We start from the raw sequence: 27,473 nt of genomic DNA on the forward strand, positions 1-27,473 counted from the left end.
AACCTTCCACACCTCCCCTTCAAAAAAGGAGCAATGACAGTTCCCTCCTTGGTGCCACTCTGTCCTGCAGAGTTCCATCCACTGAGATTGGAATAAACAATTAATTCCATGCCTCCTCTGGTCCAGTGGAAGCAGGGAAAAAAGGAAATAAAAGGCCTGGAAAGAAGAGTTTGGGGGATTTCTGGGCTTGCTGGGTTCTGTGGTTGTGATTGGCAAACGGAATAATTCTGTCTGTGGGCAGGCGTTTCTGGGCAGTGTTAGAGCTGAACTCTGGAGTTAGCCTGGGTTTGGGACACTTGTGGGGAAAAATAAATAAAGGTGTTGCTGTTTCAAAGTTAGACTTGTCCAGCAAAGTTTTGGTTTTGAACTTACCTTGGTTGCACATTATGGTTTGAGAGGAAAATCCATTAATAGTTTTCTGCCTGTTTTGGACACAGATTCTCATTTTTCTGTGCCAGCTGTGGTTGTAGTTTAGCAAGGAGAAAAAACAACTTCTGCTTGTTTACTTTTTGTAGTTTTGCTAATTTGCCCCTACAGAAAGGCAAAAAAACTCCTGTCCAAACCCCTAAAAAACCCACAAAGAAAATGCCCCCAAAACCACTCAGCACTACAGTGGGTTCACTTTTGTACACTTTCCATGGATGTGCTCTAGATCTGTCTTTTTCCAAACTTCTTTATTCTGTTTGCATCTTCTCGTGGTGAGAATGAAAACTGGAGAGGTTTCACACCCTCACAGTGGCTGCAATCAGAAGATGATGGAAATTTAGCTTTTGGTGTGTTTTATTCCAGTGGTTTCCTGCAGGAAATTTGACTCAGAAGGAGCAATCTGCAGTTTCAATTGTGCTGGCATTTCGATCAGTTCGGCTCAAACTACGCAACTTTGCAAAAAAAAAAAAAAAAAAAGGCCAAAAAACCCTTTTAGTGTTCCCTGTGGCTTTAGGTGAGTGGTCTGCACCTGGGAGGGATTAATTAATCTGGATGACAGAGCTCCAGTTATTCCACCAGCCCAAAGGAGTGGCATTCCACCTCTTCAGTTTGCCTTTTTTACAGGGGCTGCTGCTATCCCTTGCAGAATATTTGTGCTTACATGGTGATGCCTTTCAAATAATTTCTTGTAAACTAATTTCCAGTCAGATTCAGCCTGGGTGAGAGGTGCAGAAGGGGAAGAGAGGGATTGCTCAACATTGCAGTACTCCTGCTGGGGAAAAATCAAATGGTGAAATGTACAGACAGGTTCGGAACAATAAAACCCATTTCAAATATGTTTCACTGCATTATGTTTGTTTGCTAAGCCTGGAAATGAAAAGCTACACTTTAATGGGTTGCATTACAACCCCAGACTTTTCCAGTAAAAATGGTTTTGTTAGCAGGTCATGGAAGTAATAATAATAAATTCCTGCCCCCCTCCTCTAGTTTTATATTTCCCTGTTTTGTGTTCTTTCTTCTGCAGACTTCTCAATGTGCAAAAACCTTGTGTGGTTCCTCTCTCCTGAGCTCAGTGCTCCACTTTATTGTTTCTAGCCACTGGATTTTAGGGTGAGAGATTGTCCTTTCAGTGGATTGCTTTGCTTAGAGAGCCTACAAAATAATAATTAGAAATCAGTTTCTAGAAATGTTGGTTCCTCTTCCAAAAATACACTTGCATTTTGCACGTTTGCCAATATTGGGATAATAAAGAACAGTTTTAGGTGGCATTTATCACAGGGTGCCATTAAAATCTGCATCCAGCACTGCTGCTGCACAATAATCCCTGCCCTTTATCCTTGCCCTGGGCTATGAAATCATTAAAATACCAATTCAGGAATAATTTTTTTCTCTAAATTAGCTTAAGCAAATTTCTGCACAGAGCTAACTATTCCGCTAAGGTTCTTTTTATTAAGTTTCTAAGTTTTTCTGGCATGGCACTGAATTTCTTTTAGGAATGTTAATAACCAGTGCCCTCTCCCACGTTTGCAAGCTCTGGCAGCCTCCCTGGTGGCCTGGGCCAAATTTCAGTGGCTGTCCCTGCTGGGGATGCAGTGCTGCCAGGGACATGCATGAAGTTCTCCTGCTTTAGATCTGTCTTTCTTGGGCAGTTCCTCTGCTCTCTTAGCACACATTCTGGATTTGTTTTTAATTCCTGCATCAAAATCAGACCAGTTGCTGCCCTGCCATTATTTCCATGCTAAGAGCACACCTTGAGAGGGAAAGGGAGACCCTGAACCTTCAGCATCTGGTTTGTGTCTTTGGTGGGAGCCACCTGAAGGGCTTCCACTCCTCGTTTAACCTTGGCAAGAGGAAAAAGTAGCTGTGGTAATAGAGTGTTCCTACTTTTTTTAATGATTTTTGGTAATTTTCATATGGCATTCAGGCATTTTAGTTGAAAATGTGGGTTTGTTTAAGTAGGTGGGTATTTTTCATTGCATCAGAATTCTAATAAAAGGTTATTGTTTTAGGAATCTTGTGTCTTCTGCTTGGAGATAACAGCTGTGCTTAAAGACTCACTTTTGCTTGTCTACCTTGCTAAACTAATTTTACCTTTGCACTGATTGTATTAAATAAAATCTGGAGGGTTAGTTGGGTTTCTGGGTGCACAGTTCTCATTTACTTGAACCACATTGAAATGAAAACCTTCAGTCAAAGCAAATTTGCTTTCCTGAAAGCATTGTCAGTCATTCTGGACGTGACAGTTGTCTAAATAAGCTGGGTTTTGATATGCTTGCATCTGTGAATTGGTGAGAATATCATAAATGTTAAAATGCAAGGAGATGGGAGGTGCACTGAATTTGTGCTTAATAAAATCTCTTTCAGAGGAACAGATCCTTAACATTAAATACCTGTTATCAAGTTGGAAATACCCGTTATGGACTAGAAAAATTTAGTCCTGAGTTTAAAAATCAGTTTGTGTTTTAAACTTCTTCATCTTTTCAAACATTTTAGCTTTTAGGAGCTGAGTATTTAAAGGCATGGTTGCTATGCAGTTGTGTAATGGAGGATTTTTGCTTACAGTAGGGTGTTGTGGACTAATGGGACTCACACAAGATCCAAGTGCTTCAAAATTACCACATCTGTAATAGCAAGAGCTAAACAAGATCACCAATAATAAATTTACTCATTTTGCTATCATGGCACTATTGTAGATTTAAGTTTGCTTTTTATTTCTAAATATAAATATGGGCACCATTCAAATGGAATCTCAGCAAATTACCTGAGTCCTGAGAGCTCCATAAACAGTCCCAAAGCTGTTTAAAAATAGGTATTTGTGGTATAATCTATTTTTACTGTGTCTGCATTTTGTCTTATGGCTTTTGTAATTAAAGGAGTAGTTAGATAATAGATTTTTCCTGTGGCCTGGCATGAAAGAAGCAGCTTTGATGTGGGGAATTTTTACTTGAGAAGGGGAGATATCTCTGCCCATGACAGGGGGCTGGAAATAGATGATTTTTAAGGTCCCTTGCAGCCCAAACCTGAATCCTGTGAGTTTTCAGAGGAATTCTCCTTACAAGCAGGGTGGAGGAAAAGTGGACAAAAAGGGACTGAAGAGGCTTCAGCCTGTTCAGACGGGATGCTGCAGGTTTTTAGGTGGACACCACATTCCTTGGAGCAGGCAAGGAGTGAAGAGGATCTAGAAACACCTCAGGACCTCTGGCCGGGCAGAAAGGCAGAAATTCAAGATTTCTGTACATTTGCATAATTGCTTTCACCTCTGTGGGTGTGTTACCCTTCTCTGAGCTGCGGATTGATTTGATGTCTCTAAAATTGATTTTCTGTTCCTGGTGTGCAGGGATTGCTCACGTGTTCACCTAGAGCACGTCAAGTGTTTATAAATGTTTGGGGAACTCCGCAGGCACAGAGAAGTGGGATTGTGAGCTCTGGACTTTGTGTCCATTGTGCTGCTTCCTCTGAACCTAAGATGATGTTTGCCATTTGGTGTGTTCTTATTTCCCAGTACAGGAGTTTTTCCTGGACAAATGAAAATGTGCCATCAAGTGGCAAAGCCACGTGCACGTTCTGCTAAATGTCCTTCAGAAAGTTATTGTGCTATATAATTGTAACTAATTACCTCTGTTTGTTGTTCATCTGAAGTATTTAATTACTTACCCAGGCTAAGGAGAGTTCTGTAGCCCTTGCTTTTATTAGTGTGCTTCAGAGTGCATTCAGGGCAGTGGGGAAAGTTTTCCCTGTGAATTTTCAGAATATTTTTCAAGTTTCAGCATTTTTGAAACTCAGCACTGGTGTTACTTTACTCACTGAATTGCCCTAAGATCCAAAAATAGAAAATTGTAAATTTTTGTGCCTTTTGGAGTAAAAACCCACTGGCCAGGAGTGCTGATGGGAGTTCCATGGGAGCACTGAGGATTCTCCATTTGCAGCTTGTGGCACAGAACATCTGAGCTTGTGCCAGACACGTGCAGAGCTGTGCCAGCTGCTCCAGACCTTGAAACTGAGTGCTGTATTTCATTTTAAATTTCCATACATATTTCTATTTATTTATATTTATTTTTTTAAGGTTATTTGTGTCTGTTTGGTGGCAGGACTCTGCAGGCACCCAGAGCAGCACTGGAGTCACTCAGTGTTTATTGTGGAGCTCCTTTCTCTTAGAGCTGATCTGGCACAGTTGCCTCTGAACCTCCTAAAAGCCATTAGAAATCCAAAAATCTTTTTGAATGTCCTGTGTCATGAAATAGATTTTTACAAATAAAACCAAGCTTTTCTGAGAACCAGGAATTCTTCCCAGTAACCAGCCCATCAAAAAGAGTGATCCAGGAGGAGGCTGCCAAGGTCACAGAGCAGGATTTTGTACCAGTTGGAAGTCACTCACCATTCTGAATTTATTTATTTTTTAATTCACACTGAATCTGAAAACTGTTCTATTTTAATGAGCTATGTCCTGCTAGATGGGAAGGCCTCCATTTCCAGAGATTGATAGCTGAGTTTTGGCTGCATCTTTATGCAGTAGCTGAAGTTAGAGGAACTTCTTTTACGTGCAGAGAAAGGATATTCATGCATTCATTTACCAACTACATGAGTAGTAATGAACGATATGCAAGGCTAACTTAATTTGCATTTGGCCATTTGAATTTTCTTTGTCAGTGCTGACAGTGTTATCATGCAATTATTGTGAAACACTTCTATTTGAAAAATTTTCTCGCACAGTACTGTTTACTGAGGTAAAGCACATTGGCTTTAATATTTTAATATATATACATAATGAATGGAAAGGGGAGAGATGAAAATCACTGTTGCAGTGTATGACTTGGGAGGGGATTAATTGAAGTGACATTAGGTCCAAATGGTTATTTTGTAGATAGGGAGGGTTTCTGTTCCATCCTGTTCAGGGCACACGCTGTAGAACTGAGTCCCCAACCTCAGCACGGAGCCACTGCCCAGAGTTCTCCATTGTGGCTGTCATCTGGACTGTGAGAACTTAATTTGTTTCCTTCCTGCAAAGGCAATATTTGCCCTATGGGTTATGATGTAACAGAGCAAACCATGAAACTTCTCATTTTCTTCTGGCATTAGCAGGAGAAAATAAGAAAAGACCCAAAATAACGGTGCTCAGTTACAGAGTACTGATACCATCTTAGGCAGTCATGTCATTCTGTGAGAGGCCAGCATTGCAGTTGCCTCGAGTAATTTTATATTCCTGATGTTTTTAGTTTCATAATCACAATAATTTATTTTCCTGATTCTTTTTTTTGTTTCATAATCATAATAATTTATTTTCCTGATGTTTTCGTTTCATAATTTTTCATTTCATAAGAAATAAATTTATTTTCCTGATGTTTTTAGTTTCATATCCTTCTAAGAGGCTAAGTTAAAGGTCCAGCCCAGGTGTGCAGTGGCAGAGGCACAGGTCGAGGCCAGCAGTGCTTTTGGAGCAGCTCTGCAGAGGAGGCGTGGAATGGACAGTGCAGCCTGAATCCTCTGCTGGTGTTATGGTGCTCACAGGGATGTGCTACCCAAAAACAGAGCCTTTATAGCTTATTACAAGTGGATAATGTTACCAATTTTGTGTATAGATTTTGTGATATCACCTCATCCTCGACTGGATTGCTTTTGTGCTTCTAGGAATCTGGGAGAAGATAATTTCAGGGAGCTGATTTGGGTATTGGCAGGCTGTTGGCTGCTTTTAGCTGTGACTTTTTTGCATCTTTCTACAAAGCATCTCTGGCCGTTTATTCACAATATGTTGGGTTTAGAGGGCTGCAGGCCTGAGTGCATGGCAGAGCACTTGGTCACGGTGCATGCGCTGGTGAGCTGCCGGCACGCTGGGATTTCAGGAGCGTGTTGGTGCTGCCTTGGGAAGGCTGAGCTAGAACAGAGGCTGGGCAGAGCTAAAGCAGGGATTGATTCAAAGGATCTCCTCCATGGATCCACCTTGGGCAGCACAAGAGCCCAGCCAGGGCTGCACCCAAGATGAACCCAAATGGTCCCAAAATGCACGAGCGCTCCCGGGGTCTCTCCCTGGGATCAGCTCTGCTCCATGTGCACATTGCAGTTCAGTGTCCAATTCCAGCTCAGCCCCTGCACTCCCATCCTGCTTGTTTTTCTCTCTCCAGCCCACGGGGTTTGTGCTCCTGGCCTGAGATTTGGATCATTTGTCCTTGGTGCCCAGCTGGAGCAGGAATTGTTTTGTCTCCCTGCTCTGTGCACAGAGCTCCCTGTCCCCTGATATGAAGCCCAGACCCACACACTAAATCAGCACAGAATCTGAAAAACATAAAAGCCAAAACCTGAGGCATCATTGAGACCTGGTCAATCATGATTTCAAACCCAATTTCCTGTTGGTTTCTCCACTGCAGTTCTGAAGCTGCAGCACAGGTGGTTCATCTAATTATTGCACATTATTGCCTCAACATAATGTAGCTGAGCTGGTACATTTGTAATGTATGTAGCTCCAAAATTGCTCTCACATCCTGAGCACTATCCATGCTGGTTAATTGTAGGACATTTGCACTGCTAGGTTGTTTCAGTTTCAATGCTGTTATATTTTAAAGGGTGCTGCAATTACGGTGAAGTTATTTTTAATGATGACTAAAACCAGATGTGAGGTATTGATGATGTGCATTAATAACAATTCTGATAGTCCTGTATTTTAGAGTGACTAGTTTCAAATTCCAGAATTGTCTTTATTCTCTAAAAACCAGACACCAGCCTTAAAAGAGTTGGTTTTATTTGGCCATGCTCAAAACCCACAGCAGAAGTGAACCTTTGATACGGTTTGTTGATCTCCTCAGTAGAAGATCTCTGCATGTTACACAGCTGATTTCTCTTTTGGAGGGTAAAGTGATATAATAGGCTTTGATATAAGATTTTGCAAGAACATTATCACTAATATATCTATTAGTGTGTGCATTAGCTCATCTCCTTTACCCTCTTATGGAACTATATAATGTCATAATATTGTTATTTAAAAACTATATACACACTGTATAGTGCCTTCCAGATGGAGGTCTAAAAATAACAGAGGTACTAGAGTTCTTCCTTAGATCTGCATTATATTCACTTCTCATTTTCTATGTGATTTCTCTATTTTTTCTTCCATTTTTTGTTGCATTGGTATTTCTTCAGTTGGTGAAGAAGATTCTATTTAAATAATTATAAGGAGAGTATATAAAATTTTACAATGCTGTCTATGTGTCTGTAATTCCATGAATATATTACTGGAGTGGAATGTCAGCCTTCCTGCATTTTTCCCTACAAATTTAAATTACAAATTAAAATAGACATACCACACTGAAATAGGGAAAATGTTCAGTCATTGCAAGGATGATTTTTTTTTTTCGTTTTAAAGGGAACATGTTTCTAAAATAACATAATAGGAGAAAAAGCCATTATTGTCAGTATTCCCTCAGGAGAGGGAGAAATAATTCAGCTTGGAGGGCCACAGCATTTTCTGTTCTGTGATCAGGTTACATTGTCAGCTCAGCTGGCTTTAGGCTCTGGAAAATTATGTCCAAACCAGAATGGGATGGAGGGAGAACCCAAAAGGTCCTTTTGACTTCATGGAGCAGAATTTGAGTCTGAGAACAGCAGCAAATTCCATCATTATTGGGGGCTGATTAAAATCCAGCAAGGTGTTCAATCAACAATTAGGAAATTAATTAATTCCTTATAAAAGGAACAAAACAAGACATACCACCCAAAAAAAACCAAAAAAAACCCAAAAAACAACAACAACAAAAACAAACTACCAAAAACCAAACCAGAACAAGAAAAACCACCTAGATCTGATGATTCACTCCTGAAAAAATACATTATCATCCCTGTCAGACATTGCAAAGATGACTGGCAATTTCTTTCCTTGTAAAATCTGTTCATTACAAGATGCTTTTGACAAAAGCTTATTTTATTTTTAAATCTACTTTACCAGAGTGTAAACCTTAAAGGGAGATTTACTGGAAGTTTCATTTTTTTTCTCCTAATGGATAACCACTCAGAAGGAAGCTGGAATTATGTTTATGGAGTCTTCTGAATATTTACTTCCTGCTGAAATAATAGAGACACTATTACTAAGGAACATACATTTCAAAAAAAGATCTTTCTTCACTGAAGGCAATCATGATTTGGTTTAAAGGAGTAGCAGCTCATCATCTAAGTGAACAGGTATGAATCAATTGCTGAGCTGTCCTTAAACTTCTTAAGAAAACCTCTTGCAGTGTGTTGTTAAAGAATCAGAAAGTTCTGCAGCACGGAGGGGGAGGATTTCAGGAGTGGGTGAAGCTTTTAAAGAAGCTTTAGCAGTTTGAATTTGTGCCAAAGCTCACAGGTAGGGCAGGAGTGAAGGGATGGAGCATCCACAGACCAAGCGAGGCAGTGCAGGCAGAGCCTGCTCCTGAGGAATTGCTGCTCAGGGCAGGGAGGTGTGGGAAATGAATTTTATCATGAAAATATCATGAATTTGTGGGGAATTTTAGGGACTGTCTGTAGGTTTGATGTGGTTTTTTTGGTAATTGTTCACTTACTAATTTTTTTGAGTATTTAATTATTTCTGTTTAAGAGGGTATTGGTCTGTTTAAACGGGCTGATTGGTTTTTATGATAACTTTAGAGCAGTAGGTGTTGATGTGGTTTCTATCAAAAACTTTTTATCTTAATTTTATTGGGACAACACGTCTTTCTTTCATACTGTGATGGGTTCCTGTACTAGTAAGGGACAGATGGTTGTTGGTTTTCTTTTGGGAGAGTGAATTGTAACATCTACATTATAACACCTACATTATAACATCTACGTTATAACACCTGCATTGTAATATCTGCATTATAACATTTACATTGTAACATCTACATTGTAATATCTGCGTTATAACATCTACATTATAACATCTATATTGTAATATCTGCATTATAACATCTGCATTGTAATATCTGCATTATAACATCTACATTTTAACGTCTACATTTTAACATCTACATTATAACATCTACGTTGTAATGTCTGCATTATAACATCTACATTATAACATCTGCATTGTAACACCTACATTATAACATCTACACTATAACATCTGCATTTTAACATCTGCATTTTAACATCTACATTTTAACATCTACATTATAACATCTACGTTGTAATGTCTGCATTATAACATCTGCATTATAACATCGGTATTATCTCACCCTTCACACAAAACTGAAAATAGAATATCAAAGCTTTTAAATCCCCTCTCAGTTGCCCCATCTCTGGGTCAGAAATGGCATAATCCAACAGGAGGTGCTGTCCAAGGTCTCCAGAGCTCTGTAATTCCCTGCAGACTGAGCTGGAGGATGAAACTCTGCTGTGGGAGAGAGAAGAAGAAAAGCCTTTGGTCCTTGCCTGTGCTCAGGCTGGCCCTGTCCCCTGAGTGACCACATTTTACAAACACCTCAGCATTTAAATCCCACTGGGGGCTCTCTCTCTTGCCTTGTGTGGGAGCTGTGCCCAGGTGTGAGGGAGAACCGTCCTGCCAGGCTCCAGAGCCCGTGGGCTTTGTGTGTGGTGCAGAGGAGCAGGCAGGCTGGGGGCTTTTGCTCTGCTGCCATTCCCAGGAAGGTTTGATGCTCAGGGAGCTCCCTGACACGGCCTGCACAGCTCTCTGGCACGGAGCCCTCACGTGCCATCAGGATTTCTGTTTTGTCACTGATGGTTTTCCAGACACAGCTCGTTGCCTGCCGTCCTTGGGAGGGTTCGTTCAGCTGCGATTCCTGTTCCCCAGTATTTTTTCCTTTTATGTGAAACATGATGTAAAATACAAAAGCAATGGGAAATACGATGTTTATGGGACTGTGTAGCATTTTGATTTCCACTTTCAACTCCTTTTTTCTGTCCATGGGTAACTCACAGAAATGACAGAATATTCTGAGTTGGAAGGGACCTACAGGGATCATCCAATCCAGGTGTGAAGTGAATGGCCATGCAGGGACTGACCCCTTAACTTTGGTGGTTTTAGCACCTGGCTCTGACGAGCTGAGCTCTTCTCTATTTAGATATATGTATATTTTTAGTTATTTTTTTAAAAAAATGTCTATTTTAGAAAGGGCTTCACCTCGAACAATTGGCATGAAAAGGTTGCATTTGGATTTTTTTTAAGAGGAAATCTCTCCCAACAGCTCACTGTTGCTATCAGTCCTTCAGGTTAAGTGTAAATACTCTGGGCTCTGGCTTTAGCCTTTTGAAAATTACTCTTATACGAATTTACTGTAATGAGGGGCTAATTAGTTAAAGTTCACTGAGTTTAGCTAAACACACAGTGTTTGATTTGGAGAGATAAATCTGTGCTCTGTCAACCTTTTCAGCCATAATCCTGCTCCCAACGTTATGTGACAGGTAGTGAGGCCCGGGGATGTGCTGCAGAGCAGCTCAGCTCTTCACTCTTGACTAGTTCTTTATCTCTGGAGCAGAATTCACAACTGCCAGATGGGAAGTGGGGAGCACCCCAGGAAACCTTTTGGACCCTCCTTTCCTTCTTCCATGCAGCAGGAAATGGTTTGGAGATGGTGGCTGTAATTCACATCGCTGTGTTTTGGGGGTTTGGTTACTGTAAACTCTCTCTTTGCCCTGTACATTCTGAAATATCTTTATTTAGAAGTGCTCTGTTATAAATAAGACTCTGCAAGCGTTTTTAACGTTTTGCATTTTCAGGATTTTATACAGTTCCAAAAGATAATTTCAGAATTGTGCTCACAAGTGAGGTGAACAGACAAACCAAAACCCCCAAACCTTATTTTAGCTGATCTGTGGCACCTCTGGATGTTATTTATTGGAAGGAAGGTGATGAGCTGTGTCTGCTCCAGTTCCAGGCACACAGAAAGATGCATTTAAATCAATCATTTGCTGAAGCCTGTCCCTGTTGGTGGGGAGATAAAAGTCAGTGGAACAGGGTGCTGGGGTTGCTGTGCTGGTGGGTGAGCAGGGGCACTGGATAAAAGCAGCTTTCTTGAGACAGCATCAAAGCCCCCAGCAGCAAAACCCTTTTTGCTCTCAGCTGCTCCAGCAGCCTGACCCAGGAAGAACTTGCTCTTGGCCACAGATGAGAGCAGTTGTTTAAAAAAGAGACAAACAACAAAAGGACCCGCAAATGTCATCCTGTACACAGAATTTTCTGACAATTCCTTGTAGATATCCTGTCATTTTAGCAAATTAATAAACTGGAAGGCACTCCTGGGAAGAGCCCTTATGGTTTTGAGGAGAAAACTACACTGTTTGGATTCTGGTTTGCACTGACAATTAATAAAAAAAATAATGAAAATTAACGTTCAGCGAGCGAATAACTGAACTGACTAACTTGTGCAAACTGAAAGCTTATCCCTTAAATATTTGATGGGCCTATAAGCAGCGAGGCTGTGATGTGCTGAAGTGATGTCAGCAGCAGTTCTGGGCCTGGGGAGCTGCTCCCAGTTTGTGTCCAGTGCTGCACTGGGGCCGGGTGGGCACCACTGGGTGGAACCACCAACCCTCCCTTCCTGCTCACCCACAGCTCCTGGAGGCTCAAAAGGATGCAAGTCAAGAGTTTGTGTTGTTTTTTTGTGTGTGTGTCTGTGAGGGAAGGAATAAATTGCTGCCTGCTTGGCTGAAATTGTTTTTGCTAAAACAGGCAATACAATCTTTCCTCTGTGAGCACTGGGATTATGTGCCCTGGCAGCAATGCAGCCTTTGCAGTGTTCTCACCCCAAAGGTTCTGGGCTTGTGTCCCAGTTCCTGCCTAAAATCCCCTTTCCTAGTATATGATCACTTCTCCAAAAATTAAGCCGGGCTTTAATATAAATTTCATTTTTGTAGGTTTTCAAATGAGTACTGTCAGTGAAGGAGAAGCCTAGAAATACATTTTATAGAATCACATTCAGTATTTATATTAAATATATCATATTTAGTACTTATATAGTACTAAATTCTTAATTTATTATTAATAAATATTTGTATTTATTAATTTATTTATTAAATATTATATTTGTTTATATTTTTATTTATTTATTATACTAAATATTTATATATTTATTTATTTATCTTCTTAGCAAAAGAATAAATCATTTTTCTTTAGGGAAAAAAGAATTGCAAACTATGTCTGTGAGTAAGGGGTAAGATTTTGTGGTTTATTCTACTTTACTGTGTTAGCTTGCCTTGTGCTGTATTGTACACCAGCTATTTCCTACAGTAATTAATCTCTCAGTGCTGTCACAGGGCCATGCTGCAAAGCCCTGACACTTTGCTGGACGTGGGGATCTCCTGTGAAATGATGCAACAGCACTGAAAATAATTGCACCTCGAAATGGGGAACATCTAGGAATGGAAACAGTTTGTCATTGTGCTTTTCCTTTCTTTCATTGCCAGCAATGATTGTAGTAAAGGATAAGCAGAAAAAAACTTTTTTTGGTGAGAGTAGTTCCTTATGTCTTATTTTCTCTCTTTTTTTTTTCTGTGTTTGGTGCAGCAGAGGGGAAGCTTTTCATGTGGGGACCCACAGGATGCAGCTGCAGACAGCAGGGGGAAGAGTTTGGTCAAACTTCCACTCTACCAAACATCTATAGAAAAAACAAAAAAATATACATTGCCAATGACAAATCCAAGCTGAAAGTTGGCCTTGCCTGTTGTCATTCATTGCCATTCATATTTAGGAAGCAGACTGCTGTGATAATTGATTTGATGGTCCAGCTTGAGTGGAAGCACTTCTGGGCATAGCAGGCCTCAGAGATGCCAAAAAAGAAGAAAAGGTGGGAATGAAATAATGCACTACTTTCTCCTCAGAGGCATGTGGCCCAGTTTTTGAGAACAGAAAAACATGCTTTAGAAGAAGGAAGAAAAAAAACTTAGTAACTCAGTAATAAGTACAAAAATGACCATATAGCCTCAGTCAGATAAAAATAGGCATTCACAGAGAGACAATGAGTGTACATATTTTACTGGCAGGTGAATAATAGGAGAATGCTGTGGAAATAATCTGATTTTTAACGGACTCTGTCCAAGGGAGTACCTTTCTTTCTTCTTTTTTTTTGTGTAACAACAAAAGAGGCTCCCTTTCCTCAAAACACAGACACAAAATAAAAACCACCCAAAAAAACAATGTTTAATTTTTTTTTGAGCTTTCCAAAGAGGAATTGATAGTTCAGAAGAAGGGAACAAGGCAATTATTGAATTTGAAAGGCAATAGATGTGCTTGGATTAAGTGAACTCCCGTTGGGTTTATTTACTTCCAGCACAGGTGATAATGAGGCTTTTCCCTGTATTTCTGCCATGGGGCAGTGTTCACCCACAGCCTCCTGCTGGTATGAATAACTCAGGACACTGAGTGCTGGCTGGGGGAAAAGTAGATTAAAAAACTTTTGTATTCAGAGCTTGACCTCTTAATCACAAGTGCCAGCACCCTTTCATCGATTTAAAGACACAAACAAAACCAGATCAGACGTGAGCCATTGAAACACAGAACTGGAATCAGAACTGGTTTGTCTTTTGAGTGATGCTTATTTACTTGCAAAACCAGTGTGGTCCCTCAGCTTGCTGAGCTCTTTGTATTCATAGTCCTGAATCTTTTATCCAGGCAGAGCAGAAGGAACTGAAATGTACCAGTAAAGACTGAAAAAGCAGAGCTGGTGGAGGAGCAGGAGGTTGGCAGTGTGCTGTTCCAGGTCACACATGAACATTACTCTGATTTTTGGGGTTTGAAGGGCCTATCCTGCCTTCATGAGATGATAGTTGGTGTGAGCACAGAACATACCCTACACTTTGAAAAGAGACTGTAAAAACCTATTCATTTATTAGGAGAAAATATCAGATTTTCTTATATGTTAGGACTTTTTCAATTCCTTTTTTATATATTGAAAGCAGAAGCACAGAGCTTCATAAGCCATTAAACATTGAGGGTGATATAACCCTTGTGCCATTCTTCCTTTGAATTCTTCTTCCTTTCTATCTACTTATCTATAAAATTCCTTTTTAAGTATCAAAACACTCCATTAAATTGATGGATGGGAAACATCACACGTGGCAGATGTTTGAAGGAAATGCTCTTTGTGCGTCTCACCAGAAGAACACTTCTGAGAGAAGCCTTGGATTGGAGTGGTGCTGAGTTCAGGTGGGATGCTTCTCCTGGTCTCAGGGGGCTCAGGGGGGCAGCAAGGGAACAAGTGGGACACTTGAAGAGTTCTGGTTTGGTGGGAATTCACAGACAGCACTGAAAGGTGGCAGCAGGAGGAATCACCTGGAGAGGGGAATGCCTGGGTTAACCTGCCTGCATCCCTGCTGAGTTAGTCTGGACCTGCACACAGATCAAGGCTCTGTTGCTCTGAAATGTGTGAATTCTCCTTGGTGCTTGTTGGGAAGTGTGCCCTTCCTTTCAGGGTGCTTTGGAGACACGTGTGACAAATGGCTGTAGCTCCGAAGCACACAGATCCTGGTCAGTTCCTCCGACTGGAGCTGGGAAGTGCTTCCAGCTGAGCAACTGCAGTAAATATTATTAGACCTTGATTAGAAGATAATTAGAGTAATTTAGGTTTTGACTGCAAATTCTGCGTGAGCCATTGTGTTGTGGTGGCAATGATTAGTAATTATTTCTGTTCTGTTTTCAAACTGGGCAGCACCTCCATGCTTCACTGAATGCATGCTCCTGCTCTCAGGAGAGCCTGAGGCCAGAGGAATTCCAGGGAATGCTGCTGGGGCTTCCAGCTGGGGATGTGGAATATTGCAGGAGCTCACTGCCCCCCTGTGCACACAGGAGCAGCTCCAGGCTCCCAGGAATTGGGGAACCTTCTCAAACTGAGTGGATTTTCCACTCTGGTGTGTCATTTACTCACAGAGTGAGGGCAGCACAGGTAAAACCCTTTGGAATTCCCTTCCTTCGCCGTCTCCCTGCCCATGCTGGTGGTTTGTGTGTTCTCAGACCATGGGAAGGTCTGGTCTGGAGGGGACCTCGAGGTCACCTCATCCAGCCCCTGCTGGAAAAGAACCAAAAGGACCAGGGGCTGCTGCCCTGCCCAGCTCTCCTGGGAATTCCCAGGAAAGGAGTTTCCAGGGAATACCCAGCACGTGTCTGGTGATGTTTAAGTGCTGCCACGGTGGGTTTGGAGCTCACCCTGAAGGATCTTTTGTCACCCCTGTGCTGGCAGCGCCTGGCTGCCCTGGGAGCAGCCCTGGGCAGCTCAGCTAGTCCTGGCTCAGGGTTAGGCTGAGCCCAGTCTCATTGCCAGGTGTCACAGCAGAGCTGCACGCTCTGGGGTTGTTAAATGTGCCTTCTGTGCTGTCACATCATTTTCATAGTCACATGCCACTGCTCCATCATAAAAGCAGCCTGTCCAAAGCTGTGCTCAAAGCAAGGCAGAGATCAGCACCAAAGCACCTGATTGAAAAAGGAAGAAAGCTATTGGAAGGTGACAGCTGGAATTCCAGTGCTTAATCTGTGCAATTAAAACTTTTCTGAGGAGCAGGAAAAGCAGGTTGGACTTGAGGTAGTTTTAGGAGTTAATTAGCAAGGTCTTTTTGAATATTAAGAATGCCTTTGAAGGATAAAGTTTAAAAAAAAATAAAAAAAACTAGTTCAGGGCTTTCAAACAGCATAAATTAAGAGAGAAACTTTCTTTTTACACATCCTCAAGATGCAGACAGAGTCATCCTCCCTAACCATGCCATTTCCTTCCATCAGAAATATAATCATAGATCCTCCTCAATGTCTGATCTTCATAAGGATTTATTAGCTTGCTAACAGTGCAGTGGTAATTTAACTGGAAATAATATTTTACAGGAGTTTTTTTGCACATTCACCATTGCAAATACTGAAGTCAGTAGCTCTCAAGTCATAAAGTGAGTTTCTTCCTGGGCAGGGTACTGTGATATATCACCAATATTGGAAACAGCAGCCTGCATATTTCAAGGTACAGCCATAGAATTGTAGAGGGCTTTGGGTTGGAAGGGAGCTTAAAAATCACCTGAAGCATCCCAGCCCCCCTGCCCCACCTCCCATCAGCCCAGTTTGCTCAAAGCCTTTTTGAACCTGGCCTTGGACACCCCCAGGAGGGAGGGGGGCATCTCCATCTCCTGGGGCAGCTACAGGCAGTGTGTCAGCACCCTCACCGTGAGGGATTCCCTCCCAAAATCCCACCCAGCCCTCCCCTCTGGCAGTCTGGAGCCATTCCCTGGTCCTGTCCCTCCCTGCTCTTGTCACAAGTGTTCCCCCAGCTCCACTGGAGCCCCTTTAGGCACTGCAAAGGGCTCTGAGCTCTCCCCAGAGCCTTCTCCTCTAAAAGTCCTGCCTTTTTTACACGGGAATGCAGCTGAAAATACAGCCTTGCTTGTTCTCACAAGCTCTGGTGGGTTTTTGTAGGCATTTGCCAAGAAATAAAACTTAAGTGCACTGAAAATTTGGGGCCATATCTCTTAAAACATATGGAGAGTATGGGCTTGTTGTGTTCATATTTTACCTGGGTTTATGCTTTGTTTTGTGAATGCACTCACTTGCACGGGCAGAAAGAGCTCTGTGTTTCTTTTCCATGGCTATGTGGGCAAAATTTAGAAGTTGTACTTTACTTTCACTCACCTTTTATTAGTTCTGATGTACTCAGCTCTCAGAGAATTTCTCACCTGTGAGTGTTTTAAACAGCTGTTACAACAGCAGAGTGCATCTCGAGATGAAACTAAATTAATTCACCTGGTTTATTACCTGTGGGCTTGGAAAGCAAATCAACCTCAGGATTATCTATCAACAATAAATACATCAAAGCAGGACACACTCAGAGAATGGCAGTAAAGTTCTTGTGCTGCCTTCAGAGATGGTTTAAAGAGGAGTGCACTGTTCTTTAGGTGGGAACTCCAGAGGAACTGCAGAATTTGATAGAACTCAATCATTCAAAAGTCATTATTTAAGTATATTTTCCTAGAGTATCAAATCCATTGAGCATCTAAGCTTCCCAAACGTCCAGATTTAAAAAAAAAAATTCAACAGTCTTCAAAACCACTTGATGAAGAGTCAAAAAATCCAGTTCTGAAAAGCAAGATGAAGGTATATATTGGTATTTGAAGTTTTGCCTCTGCCTAGTTGTGAATTATTTAGAAATGTTACACTGATTGCTTCATGAATCAGTACTTCTCTTACTCATCAAAAATGCATTCTTCTAGAAATTTATAAACAGAACTGTCCAAAAGTAAAACACTCTGCTTGTAGGATGAGAGGGCTATTAGGGTTCCTAGTCAGAGGAAACAAATGACAAAAAACCAAATAACAAGAATAACAACAAACCTCAAGCCTGAAGTTCATTATAATGTAAAAACACCAGAATTTGATGGCAGTGTTGGCCTTGGAGGAGATAACTGTCCCAGCTCAGTGTGGAATGGTGCTGTGAGGAGGCACATCCAGCTGTGCTCCCAGCTGTGCTCAGACACCCAGGATGGGAATTTGTTAACCCTGGGAGCCGCAGCCCCAGCCCAGTTTGGCCCCACAGCTGTGCAGATTATTTACCAATTAAAAGGATGTTTGGCATACAGAGAAAGCCTTCACGGCCTGTAACTGAGGTGTGATGCAGAAACAGTGTCAGGCATGAAATAATTGACTCATTTGTTCAGGGCTGTGAGGTTTAGGGTAGCACAAAAGAAACAGAACCTCGCGGTGCAGCGTATGTCACCTCTCCTCTCTGTTGCACTTCAGCTTCATTATTTGGGATTTTTGGGTGCCTTTTCTGTGGTAATGTCTGCCTCAGAATCACAGAGAGTGACTCTGATGCTTGTGGTGTTTGTCAGTGTGCCCTTGCCCCGACTGCAGCAGTTTTCAGCAGGAATGATGAAGAAATGCTTCGTGGCATGTCACACACAGGAGAGCCTCAGACAGCCTGGCAGTGGAGCAGACAAAGCTCCGAGGAAAAGGCTCCACTGATGTATTTAAGAACATATTTTAGACAACCTGTCTGTGGTGCAAATTAAAGATGTGAGAGGTAAAACACTTTTAACATAAACGTCAAAACATTTTATCATTCAGGAAGCACCATGTCTGTTTTATCAGTCACTCCTGGTGCTGTGCAAGGGGGATCTTCAGGACTGAAAAGTCATTTTTGCTGTGCAGAAAATGAGACCAAAAGCTCTGTGTGTGTGTAGATATTTTACATAGGTGAATCTGTCTTGGACTCCATAGAGACAAATACATGTGTAAGAAATTCTCTGCTGGCACCAGTATTTCACGAAGCTATAAAATTTTATACTGACTCAAAGCAGACAGTTCAAAACTGGCTCTGCATGCAGAGAGAACCCAAAATGTCCCATAATTTCTGTGAGAAAGTTAAGGTGTAGTTTTACTGTATAAACCTTTTTTTGCTGACTTATAAATTTTCCTTTTAAGATAAGCCATCCTGCCTGTAGTTTAGGGTCACCTCACCATTTATCTCTGACTCTCATCAAGCTTTGAAGAAAATGTTTTCATCACAAAATAATTATGTCTTTAAATATTCGTTCAATTTGTCTTTATTCCTCATTTTCTATGCAAAAAGGTTCTTGCTGCTATTTCTTTTTTGGCCATAAAATTTATTAAGCAGAATTGTTCAATTGGTGACATTTTCTATCCAAATTATTATTTCCCACACTTGGTAATCCGACTGCATGTCAGGTTATTTGTGCACTTTAGTCAGAAGTGACCTAAAAAAAAATTAAAAACAAAACACTAAACCCCAAGAAAATATCATCCCAAATGTCATTCTTCTGTTGGGTTTATTTCTCATTTGGCTACACAGTGGGCAAGGGAGTGGTAACATCTCCTAGGTGTAATATTTTTCTGTTTAACTCTGTTTTAATTTCTTTTATGAAAGCAGGGGTTGGTATCCATGGACAGGTACAAGATAAATCCTGGTGTGTGCAGTAAAGGTGGGCCAGTCTCATTTGGGGTGCAGAAATGGAAATTTGTGTCTGCCAGTGCTCACTGAGAGGAAACATTTCTATAGCAATGGAAATATGGTTGTTTGCTCAAAGAGTTGTCAATTGGTGTTAATTTTAAATGCATTTTAATATTAAATACCTGCTTGTCAGAGCTTTGCTGGGCTCCTGGATCAAACCCCACCCCAAGCTCTGAAGTCAGGTTTTAACAAAAGGCTCTTGCAGGTGACAGCAACCTTTTAAATGTTTATTTTTCCTGTGGTGAGCTTCCAGGTGACAAGTGAAAATAAAATGGGTGAGATTGTGCTGAGGAGTGTTAGCAGGTAAAGAGCTTTTTATTTCTAGTTAATCCAAGTTGTTTTTCTTCACCTTCTTCTGCCTTTAAAAGTGGTAAGAAACATCATTATCCTATAATTAACCCCTTCAAAAGTTGAATATAAAAGTAATGAGATATTTATTTTTACAGTACAGGGAAAAAGAGATATTTCTAAAGTAAGAAAATGTTTTTACTATCATGAAAACTGTTTTGTTCCATTTCACACAGCTTTAATTAGTGACCTTGCTTGAATAATGTGTTACTCATAGTTGCTTAATTTCAAATTTCAGTTTATCTTCACCTCTTTTATTGACAAGGCAAAGGATGTGAGAGTTCACAAAATGCAGCCAGTATTTGTCTGTCAAATGGAGCTTCTCCTTCATCAGAAAATGCAAATATCTGAAATATTTTCACTTTTTTAATATCCTCTGATACTTTGTTGTCGATTTTTTTGCTGAATAGTATGCATATTAAAAACTAGGAAACAGTAAATTAATTAAAAACAGTCAAATTAGACAACTCAAAACTAATGATAATTTCTAGCGCAGATGAAGAGAGAATTACTTTTGTTTATTGTGTTTGTTTCTGGTGCTAACATGGCTCAAAGAAACTTTCCTTGCCATAACCCAGTTTCTCCCAAGAACCAAGTTTTTCTCAGGTGCAAATAAGGATTTTTGCAGCTCCAGACACCTTTTCATTCCCACTATAGCTCTGCTACTTCTAATTCTGCTGCTTTAACTTCTGCTGCCTTTAATTCTGCTGCCTGACCTCCTGTAGGAGTCCCAGGGCTGGCAGGAGAGCACTGCTGGCCATTTGAGTTGTTAGTTTTCACAGATATTTTTATTTACTGTTAATTATCTGCTGTTTACAGTCACATATTTGTATCTGGAAAAGATATTTTCATCCACTAAAGCCTGAAGGTGTTTTGTTGAGAATAATTAACAATAGTTGCTCACATCTCTGACCATAAATTCCAATGTGTCCCACAAACATCATTGAAACAGAGATTTTCTAAATAACAAAGGATCATTTTGAGTGAATTCCCTCTTCATTTGTCACCCTACATCTTTCTCCAAAGTTTAGAAATAACCCAAATAACATTTTAGTGCTTTGCTGTGTTTTGCTGTGGCATAGGGGGTGCAGTGGTGTTGATAATGAGTTTTAGAGCTGTAGTTCCATTGGTCTGTAAATCTGTGAAGAAAAAACAGATAATATTTATTATATAATATTTATTTATCATATAATGTTTGCAGTAGTAATATTTTCATAATATTTTCAGTTGTAAAGCAGAGTTCATGATAGCAACCAAAGAACACCACTCGTGCCTTGGATTTTTTGTGTTTGCAGAGTGTCTGGGGCTGGCTTTGTCTTGGCTCTGCAGGCTGTGATGCTGAAGTTGTGTCCAGTTTTTATGGTTGCATAATCCTCACTCCAAATATAGAGCACATGAGTGCAGGTTTCGGACTCTGTTGGAGGAAGTTCAGTTTGGAAGTGGTTTCCATGCAGATAAAGCTGCAGTGGTCCTGTGATGTGTGCCATTTTATTCTAACAGATTTTCTAAAGGGCAGCAAGTTGTCTTTAAGGCAGTGCTGATTTTTTTTTTGAACATGACCTCAAAATTAATTGAAACACAAGATTGGGGTTTTCTCATGCAGCTTCACATACAGTCTGGTTCTTGAAGGAGCTGCTTTAAAGGAAGCTGTGGTTGTGAGCACAATGAAATGCAAACTGCAGTTCTGAAATGAAGGGTTTGAGGCTTTGGGGGGTGGAGGGAGGTGCACAGGAGCACTTTGGCTGTGCTGAGAGGCTGTGGTGGGGCTGCTCCATGGCTCTGCTCTGCTTCCAGCAGGAATGTGCTGCTCCAGTCAAGGTGACTCAGAGAGAAAACCCAGGGGCAGCCTGGCTTTGCCATCCCTCGCTGGATCATGCACAAATGAAAATAGACAGGCCCGTGGTATTTATGTTTTATAAAGCTGAGCACTTAAAGGCCTCCTGATAAACTCCTCCTGAGAGCTCTGCTGGTGCTGCTCTGGTGGCTGCACACATTTCTGGTCCTCTGCTTTGGGCTGGGGAGACATCTGGGTTATCCTGGCTTTTGCAGCCTTTGCTCTGCACCTTACTGGCCAATATTTGGGGTTTGGCCAATATTTGGGGTTTGGCCAATATTTGGGGTTTGTGTGTTTAGCCAATATTTGGGGTTTGTATGTTTGGCCAATATCTGGGGTTTGTGTGTTTGGCCAATATCTGGGGTTTAAGTGTTTGGCCAATATTTGGGGTTTGGCCAATATTTGGGGTTTGTGTGTTTAGCCAATATTTGGGGTTTGTGTGTTTATCCAATATTTGGGGTCTGTGTGTTTGACCAATATCTGGGGTCTGTGTGTTTGGCCAATATTTGGGGTCTGTGTGTTTGGCCAATATTTGGGGTTTGGCCAATATCTGGGGTCTGTGTGTTTGGCCAATATTTGGGGTCTGTGTGTTTGGCCAATATTTGGGGTCTGTGTGTTTGGCCAGTGTCTGGGGTCTCTCACTGAGCACTGTCAGGAGCTATCTTTCAGGAAAATCCCTTTGGATGCACACACCTCGCTCTTCCCAGAGGGACAGGCAGCTTTGGGAGGGTGATGTTGGGAGTTTAAAATTATCTGTGCCTTAGAGAACTAAGATTATTAGGAAAATCCCTATTTTAGGCCAGAGTAAGACATCCCACATTACCAAAATAGACAATTTAACTCCAGGTGCAATGGTAGCAATTTGCAATCAGCCATGTGCCTCAGCATGGGAAATTTCTGATGTGGCTCATGCGTGACAGCTCCTTTTTCACTCAGTTATACTCAGAGCACTTAAATTATTCTAAAGATCTCCAGACAGAAATGTTCAGAAAGCTGTAATTGCATCAACCGTGCACCCACTGCTGACCTTCCAATCTGCTGGAGCTACACAGGGAAAAGAGACTGGCTCTGGGGACTGCTGCAGAAACCCTGGGTCAAACCCAGACTTTTGTTTTCCAGGAACGTGGGCAAGGAGTTCATTTAGCTTAAGTGGCCTTTATGAAAAAGGAATAAGGTCACAGGTTCTGCTGCTGCTCTGCAGCTGCAGGTGGGTTGCAGGCAGTCACTGCAAGAGCTTTATTCTCTTTCTAGAGCTTTATTCTCTTTCTGAACCAGGTGTTTTGGTTGAACACGTGGCCTTGTGTTTTCCTTTGGAAGAGCAGTGCAGGATTCGTGTGGAATGGAGATAAAGCCTTGGCTTTGCTGGGTCCTGTGGGTGTCCAGGCTGGGAAATCCATTCTGACCTTCACAAGAGCTGGGACTGATGGCACAGTCATAAAGACATCACAAAACACAGATAAAAACATTTTGTCCTATGCTGAATTAAGGATACTGACTGCCTGGCAGGAGTTTGGAGACTTCTCTACGTTGTTCAGTTCTCTGAATTCATGCTGAATTAAGGATACAGAGTGCCTGGCAGGAGTTTTGGAGACTTCTCTACGTTGTTCAGTTCTCTGAATTCCAAGAGATGATTGCAGGTGCAGTGCCTCAACCTCAGGGCAGGGTTGCACATTGGTATGCATTTAATGTTTTCAACATAATCCAAATAGCCATATTAATTTGCATTTTATTATTTTACTTACTCTGAGATCATGTTTCAGAAAAAAATATTACTTTATTGGATCATCATCATCTTTTGGAACTCTTCTGCTGTAATTAACCACACAAAGTAATGAATTCTAAATTACATTTTCACTTACTCGTGACTAAAATTATCTTGAATTTTTTAAGAAATGGGTTTTTCCTCTGGAAAGATTCATTGCTTTCTTGGTGTTGTGGTAGAGCTCTAGATTAGGGTAACTTGATTTTTAAATGTCAAATATAATTTACTGTTAGAAACATAAAGGGTATGCCTGTATTCTGAAGGAGAAAAAAGTCACTTCAGCATCATTTAACAGTGATGTTTATTTAAAATCAGCTTTTTACCAGCTGGATAAAGTCTGGCAGAACAAAGGAAGTTTTTATGTCCAAAGGAAATTTTTAGGCACTCACTTTCGTATGGATGGATCTGTCTGTGCACACAGTGCTGGAAGTAGAGGACTCTGCAGTTTGGTCACAGATTTTTTGGAAAGAGAAGATTCCATAATTTAGAACTTTCCATGAAATATGAATGGCTTTAGAAAGGTGAGGCTGGCCTGTTGGCCATGGACACCTCGGGCCAGTGCTGTGTGTGAGAGGATGGATTTAAATGTTCTGAGGTTCCAATAAAACAGCACAATGAGGGGAAGGGAAGGAGGGACAGAGGGGAAGGAAGTGAAACAGGAATTTACTTTTATTGAAGAACTAGGAATGTGTTTGAGGACTATATTGTAGGTATTACTTGGTATGAGTTGGAGTTACTCAAAGTTTTCATTAGCAGCCTTCAAAACAAAGAACTTTTTCTGCTCTACTGAGATGGGAAAAGGCTACTAGTGAAAAGAAGTTCTATTTTTCTCATCGTGTGCAGAAATGTCCTGTGAACATTTGCTCAGCCTTTGCTCTTGGAGTAGGTGTATTTTCCAGAAAGTTAAAATAGGAGAGCAGTCATTTTAATTAAAATATTCAAGATGTGAGGAGGTTTTGGACCAGTATAATAAAAGTTGTAGGGAATGTTAATCTAAAGGGAAATTTGGGGGGTGTGGCTCATTTAAAAGCACAGCAGCATCGTTGTTGGCATCATTTGTCACTCTCACTTCTGTTCACTGCATGGAGACACGGATGGCACAAATGCCAGCATCTGTGCCAGCTCTGGCATTTCAGACTGGGCTGGGGAGGGTGGCAGCCCCAGGGGGCTCTGAGGGGGCTGTGACCCTTTAAAGGGTGACAGTGAGGGGGCTGTGACCCATCAGAGGTGACAATGAGGGGGCTTTGACCCCTCAGAGGTGACACTGAGGTGGCTGTGTCCCCTCAGAGGTGACACTGAGGGGGCTGTGTCCCTTTAAAGGGTAACAGTGATGGGGCTGTGACCCCTCAAAGGTGGCAGTGCCACCAGTGCTTTGCCAGAGAAGTTCTGCCTGTGCCCCGTGGGGTGGGCTGAGCTCTCCTGGGTCAAAGTGCCCACTGAAACCAGAACTGATTCCCTGCCCACTTCCCAAAGTGCCCACTGAACCCAGAACTGATTCCCTGCTCACTTCCCAAAGTGCCCACTGAACCCAGAACTGATTCCCTGTTCACTTCCCAAAGTGCCCACTGAACCCAGAACTGATTCCCTGCTCATTTTCCAGTCCTCTTGCCATCAGCTGGCTGCAGTTTGAGGTTCAAGCCTCTCTTTAATCCTGGGATGGTTCCTCCAGACTTTTCCAAACTGACAAAGCAGAATGGGAGGATTGAGATGGGGAGGGCTTGGAAGGCAAAAGAAAGTTAATTACTTCCTGCAAATCCCAGGTTCCTCCTTTGCCACTGAAGATATTCAGCACTTTTCACAGCACCTTTTAAGTTTTATGTTGAAAATAGCAAAGAAATGGATTTTATGGGTAAAATGGCATCTTTGGGGACCCCAGAAGTGGTATAAAGTTAGCATGAAGGACAACTCATTCACCTTTAGCTCAGTGTGCATTCTGCAACCCACTTAATGGGAGCCCTGTGTGCACACTCAGAACTGTTCCGATGCAGATCAGAAAATTACAGAGATTAAACACCCTGTAAATGTGAGGGGAATGGCAGAGAAATGGATGGCACCCCTTGGCCAGGGCAGAAGTGTCCTGCTAAAACCACAGCTGCTTTTGGGTGAGATACCTGGTGGCAGGGCAGGAATGCTGCAGGAGTCAGAGCTGCAGTGGGGAGAAAGGAAATGCTGGTTTTTGATCATCACCCATCATTTCTGCAGATGGAAAGAAGATCTCCATCTTCCAGGGGAAGGTTCTTCTCCCAGAGGGGGTCAGGCTCAGGAGGAGGCTCCCAGGGGATGGGCACACCCCAAATCTGAGCTCCCAGAGCATCTGGACCCTGCTCAGTTCAGGTTTAGTCCTCAGAAATCCTGCAGGGGATGGGCACAGCCCCAGGTCTGACCTCCCAGGGCACCTGGACCCTGCTCAGCCCAGGTTTAGTGCTCAGTAATCCTGCAGGGGATGGGCACAGCCCCAAATCTCAGCTCCCAGAGCACCTGGACCCTGCTCAGCCCAGGTTTAGTGCTCAGTAATCCTGCAAGGAGCCACACTTGGTGCTCCTTTTTGGTCCTTTCCAACCTGAAATATTGTCTGATTCTCTATATAAATAGATTGTCATTGGCTTGTTCTTGGTTTTACACTGTTCCTGCTGCCAGAGAGAGCTCTGGGGCAAAAAAAAAAAAAAAAGAAAAATAAGAAAAAAAAAAATCAATGCACAGACTGTACAGCTTCTGCATCCCCATTTTTCACACCACTGTTAGTTCTAATGTTCCTTCCCTGCAGACATGACCTGAAAGCTAAAAATTTACCTAAAAATCATTTACTGCATATCATTTTTACTAGGCTGAAATCAGTTGCTCTGTAAAATTGCACAAAGCACATTATTTTAATGCATCTCTTTGGCCTGATGGCCCTGGGTGAATAGATGCCTTGATCTGGAGAGCAATGTTGTCTTCAAGCGAGCAGCAGTGTTTCCACAAGGTCACTGGGTTCAAATTCCTCCATGTGTTTTCCCATTCCAGGATTTTTTGGAGGAGTGCTTGAGGGGTTCAGTTTGTCTGTTTGATCAAAGCAGAGGGTTAAAGCTCTGCAGATTTTAATGAAGGCCCCTTTTACCTTCTGAACCTTTTACTGTACACACCAAGTCAGTTTTTTGCTCTGTGTTTTCTTAAAAATTAGTTACTGCTCCATAGGAAATGCCTAAATGGATATTCTGCATGATGTTTTCCTTATATATGTAAAATCATTTTATTTTATCTGAATTATCATCTCAGTTTACTTTGTAATTCCTAAGGGTTATCAGATGATCATTAAATCTTGATTTTCTGTCAGGAAGAATTAATAATCTTGACTTCTGAATGAATTTAGAAGCAATAGGGGATTGGAGTCAAATATTTGAATACCATTTCAGTGTTAAATCAGTTATTCATATTTCAACTTAGGCTTACTGATAGATAAAAAATAAATTCAATTCATAAATCCTCCTTTGCATTTGAATATTTTAATTTTTTTTACCCCACAGCTGGCTGAGGATTGCTGCTTGAGTGTTTAGGACATATTTTCATACCCATTCCAGCCCAGAATTGATGTAGCCATGTGCATGCATCATATATGATGCTGTATTAAAAATCAGCTGTGTGGAGGAAAGTAAGAGTTGGTTTCTGGGTGAATTGGTCAATTTAAGATAAGGAAAGCTCAAGCTGAAGGTAAGACTTTGATATTGTGGCACTGCCTCACCAGGAACTGCCCTTGAGAGCTGGTTATTCTCTTTTGTGATTCCTTTAAATGGCTGTGCTTTCATTAATTAGTTATTGCTTCACTCCTCAATCCCAGGGACCTCTCAAAGAAAAACCAGTGAAGCTGCCAGCATTTCAGAGGTGTCTGTGCTCTGTTCCTTATTGTGTTTATGGGGTGCCCCGTGGCAGGGAGGAATGATGAATCTGACTCCATGTTCTCAGAAGGCTAATTTATTATTTTATGATACTATATTACATTAAACTATGCTATACTAAGCTATGCCAAAGAACACAGAAAGGATACTTGCAGAAGGCTAAAAGGATAATAATGAAACTCATTACTTTTTCCAGAGTCCCAACACAGCTTGGCACTAATTGGCCAATGAGTAAAAACAATTCACAGCAGAAACCAATGAAACAATCTCCAACCACATTCCAAAGCAGCAAAACACCGGAGAAGCAAATGAGATAATATTGTTTTCCTTTTTCTCTGAGG

The 27,473-nt window shown here is 41.5% G+C and overlaps 1 protein-coding gene across 5 annotated transcripts in view; it reads left to right on the forward strand.

The window, feature by feature from the left end:
• Positions 1 to 27,473, forward strand: part of DIAPH2 (diaphanous related formin 2) — a 172,755-nt gene that overhangs the window by 122,196 nt on the left and 23,086 nt on the right. For 4 of the 5 annotated variants that reach the window (XM_041396306.1, XM_041396308.1, XM_041396309.1 and 1 more), the window contains one exon: positions 12,890 to 13,152. The exons of the other annotated variant lie outside the window; for it this stretch is intronic. In XM_041396306.1, coding sequence (XP_041252240.1) covers positions 12,890 to 13,137 — 248 coding nt within the window. In that variant the 3' untranslated portion in view covers positions 13,138 to 13,152. Of the gene's footprint in view, positions 1 to 12,889; positions 13,153 to 27,473 lie in introns of those variants that run through there. 5 annotated transcript variants of the gene reach the window in all.

The sequence above is a fragment of the Onychostruthus taczanowskii genome, unplaced genomic scaffold, assembly GCF_017590055.1.
Source record: "Onychostruthus taczanowskii isolate IOZ18803 unplaced genomic scaffold, ASM1759005v1 scaffold13, whole genome shotgun sequence".
Lineage (NCBI taxonomy): Eukaryota > Metazoa > Chordata > Aves > Passeriformes > Passeridae > Onychostruthus > Onychostruthus taczanowskii.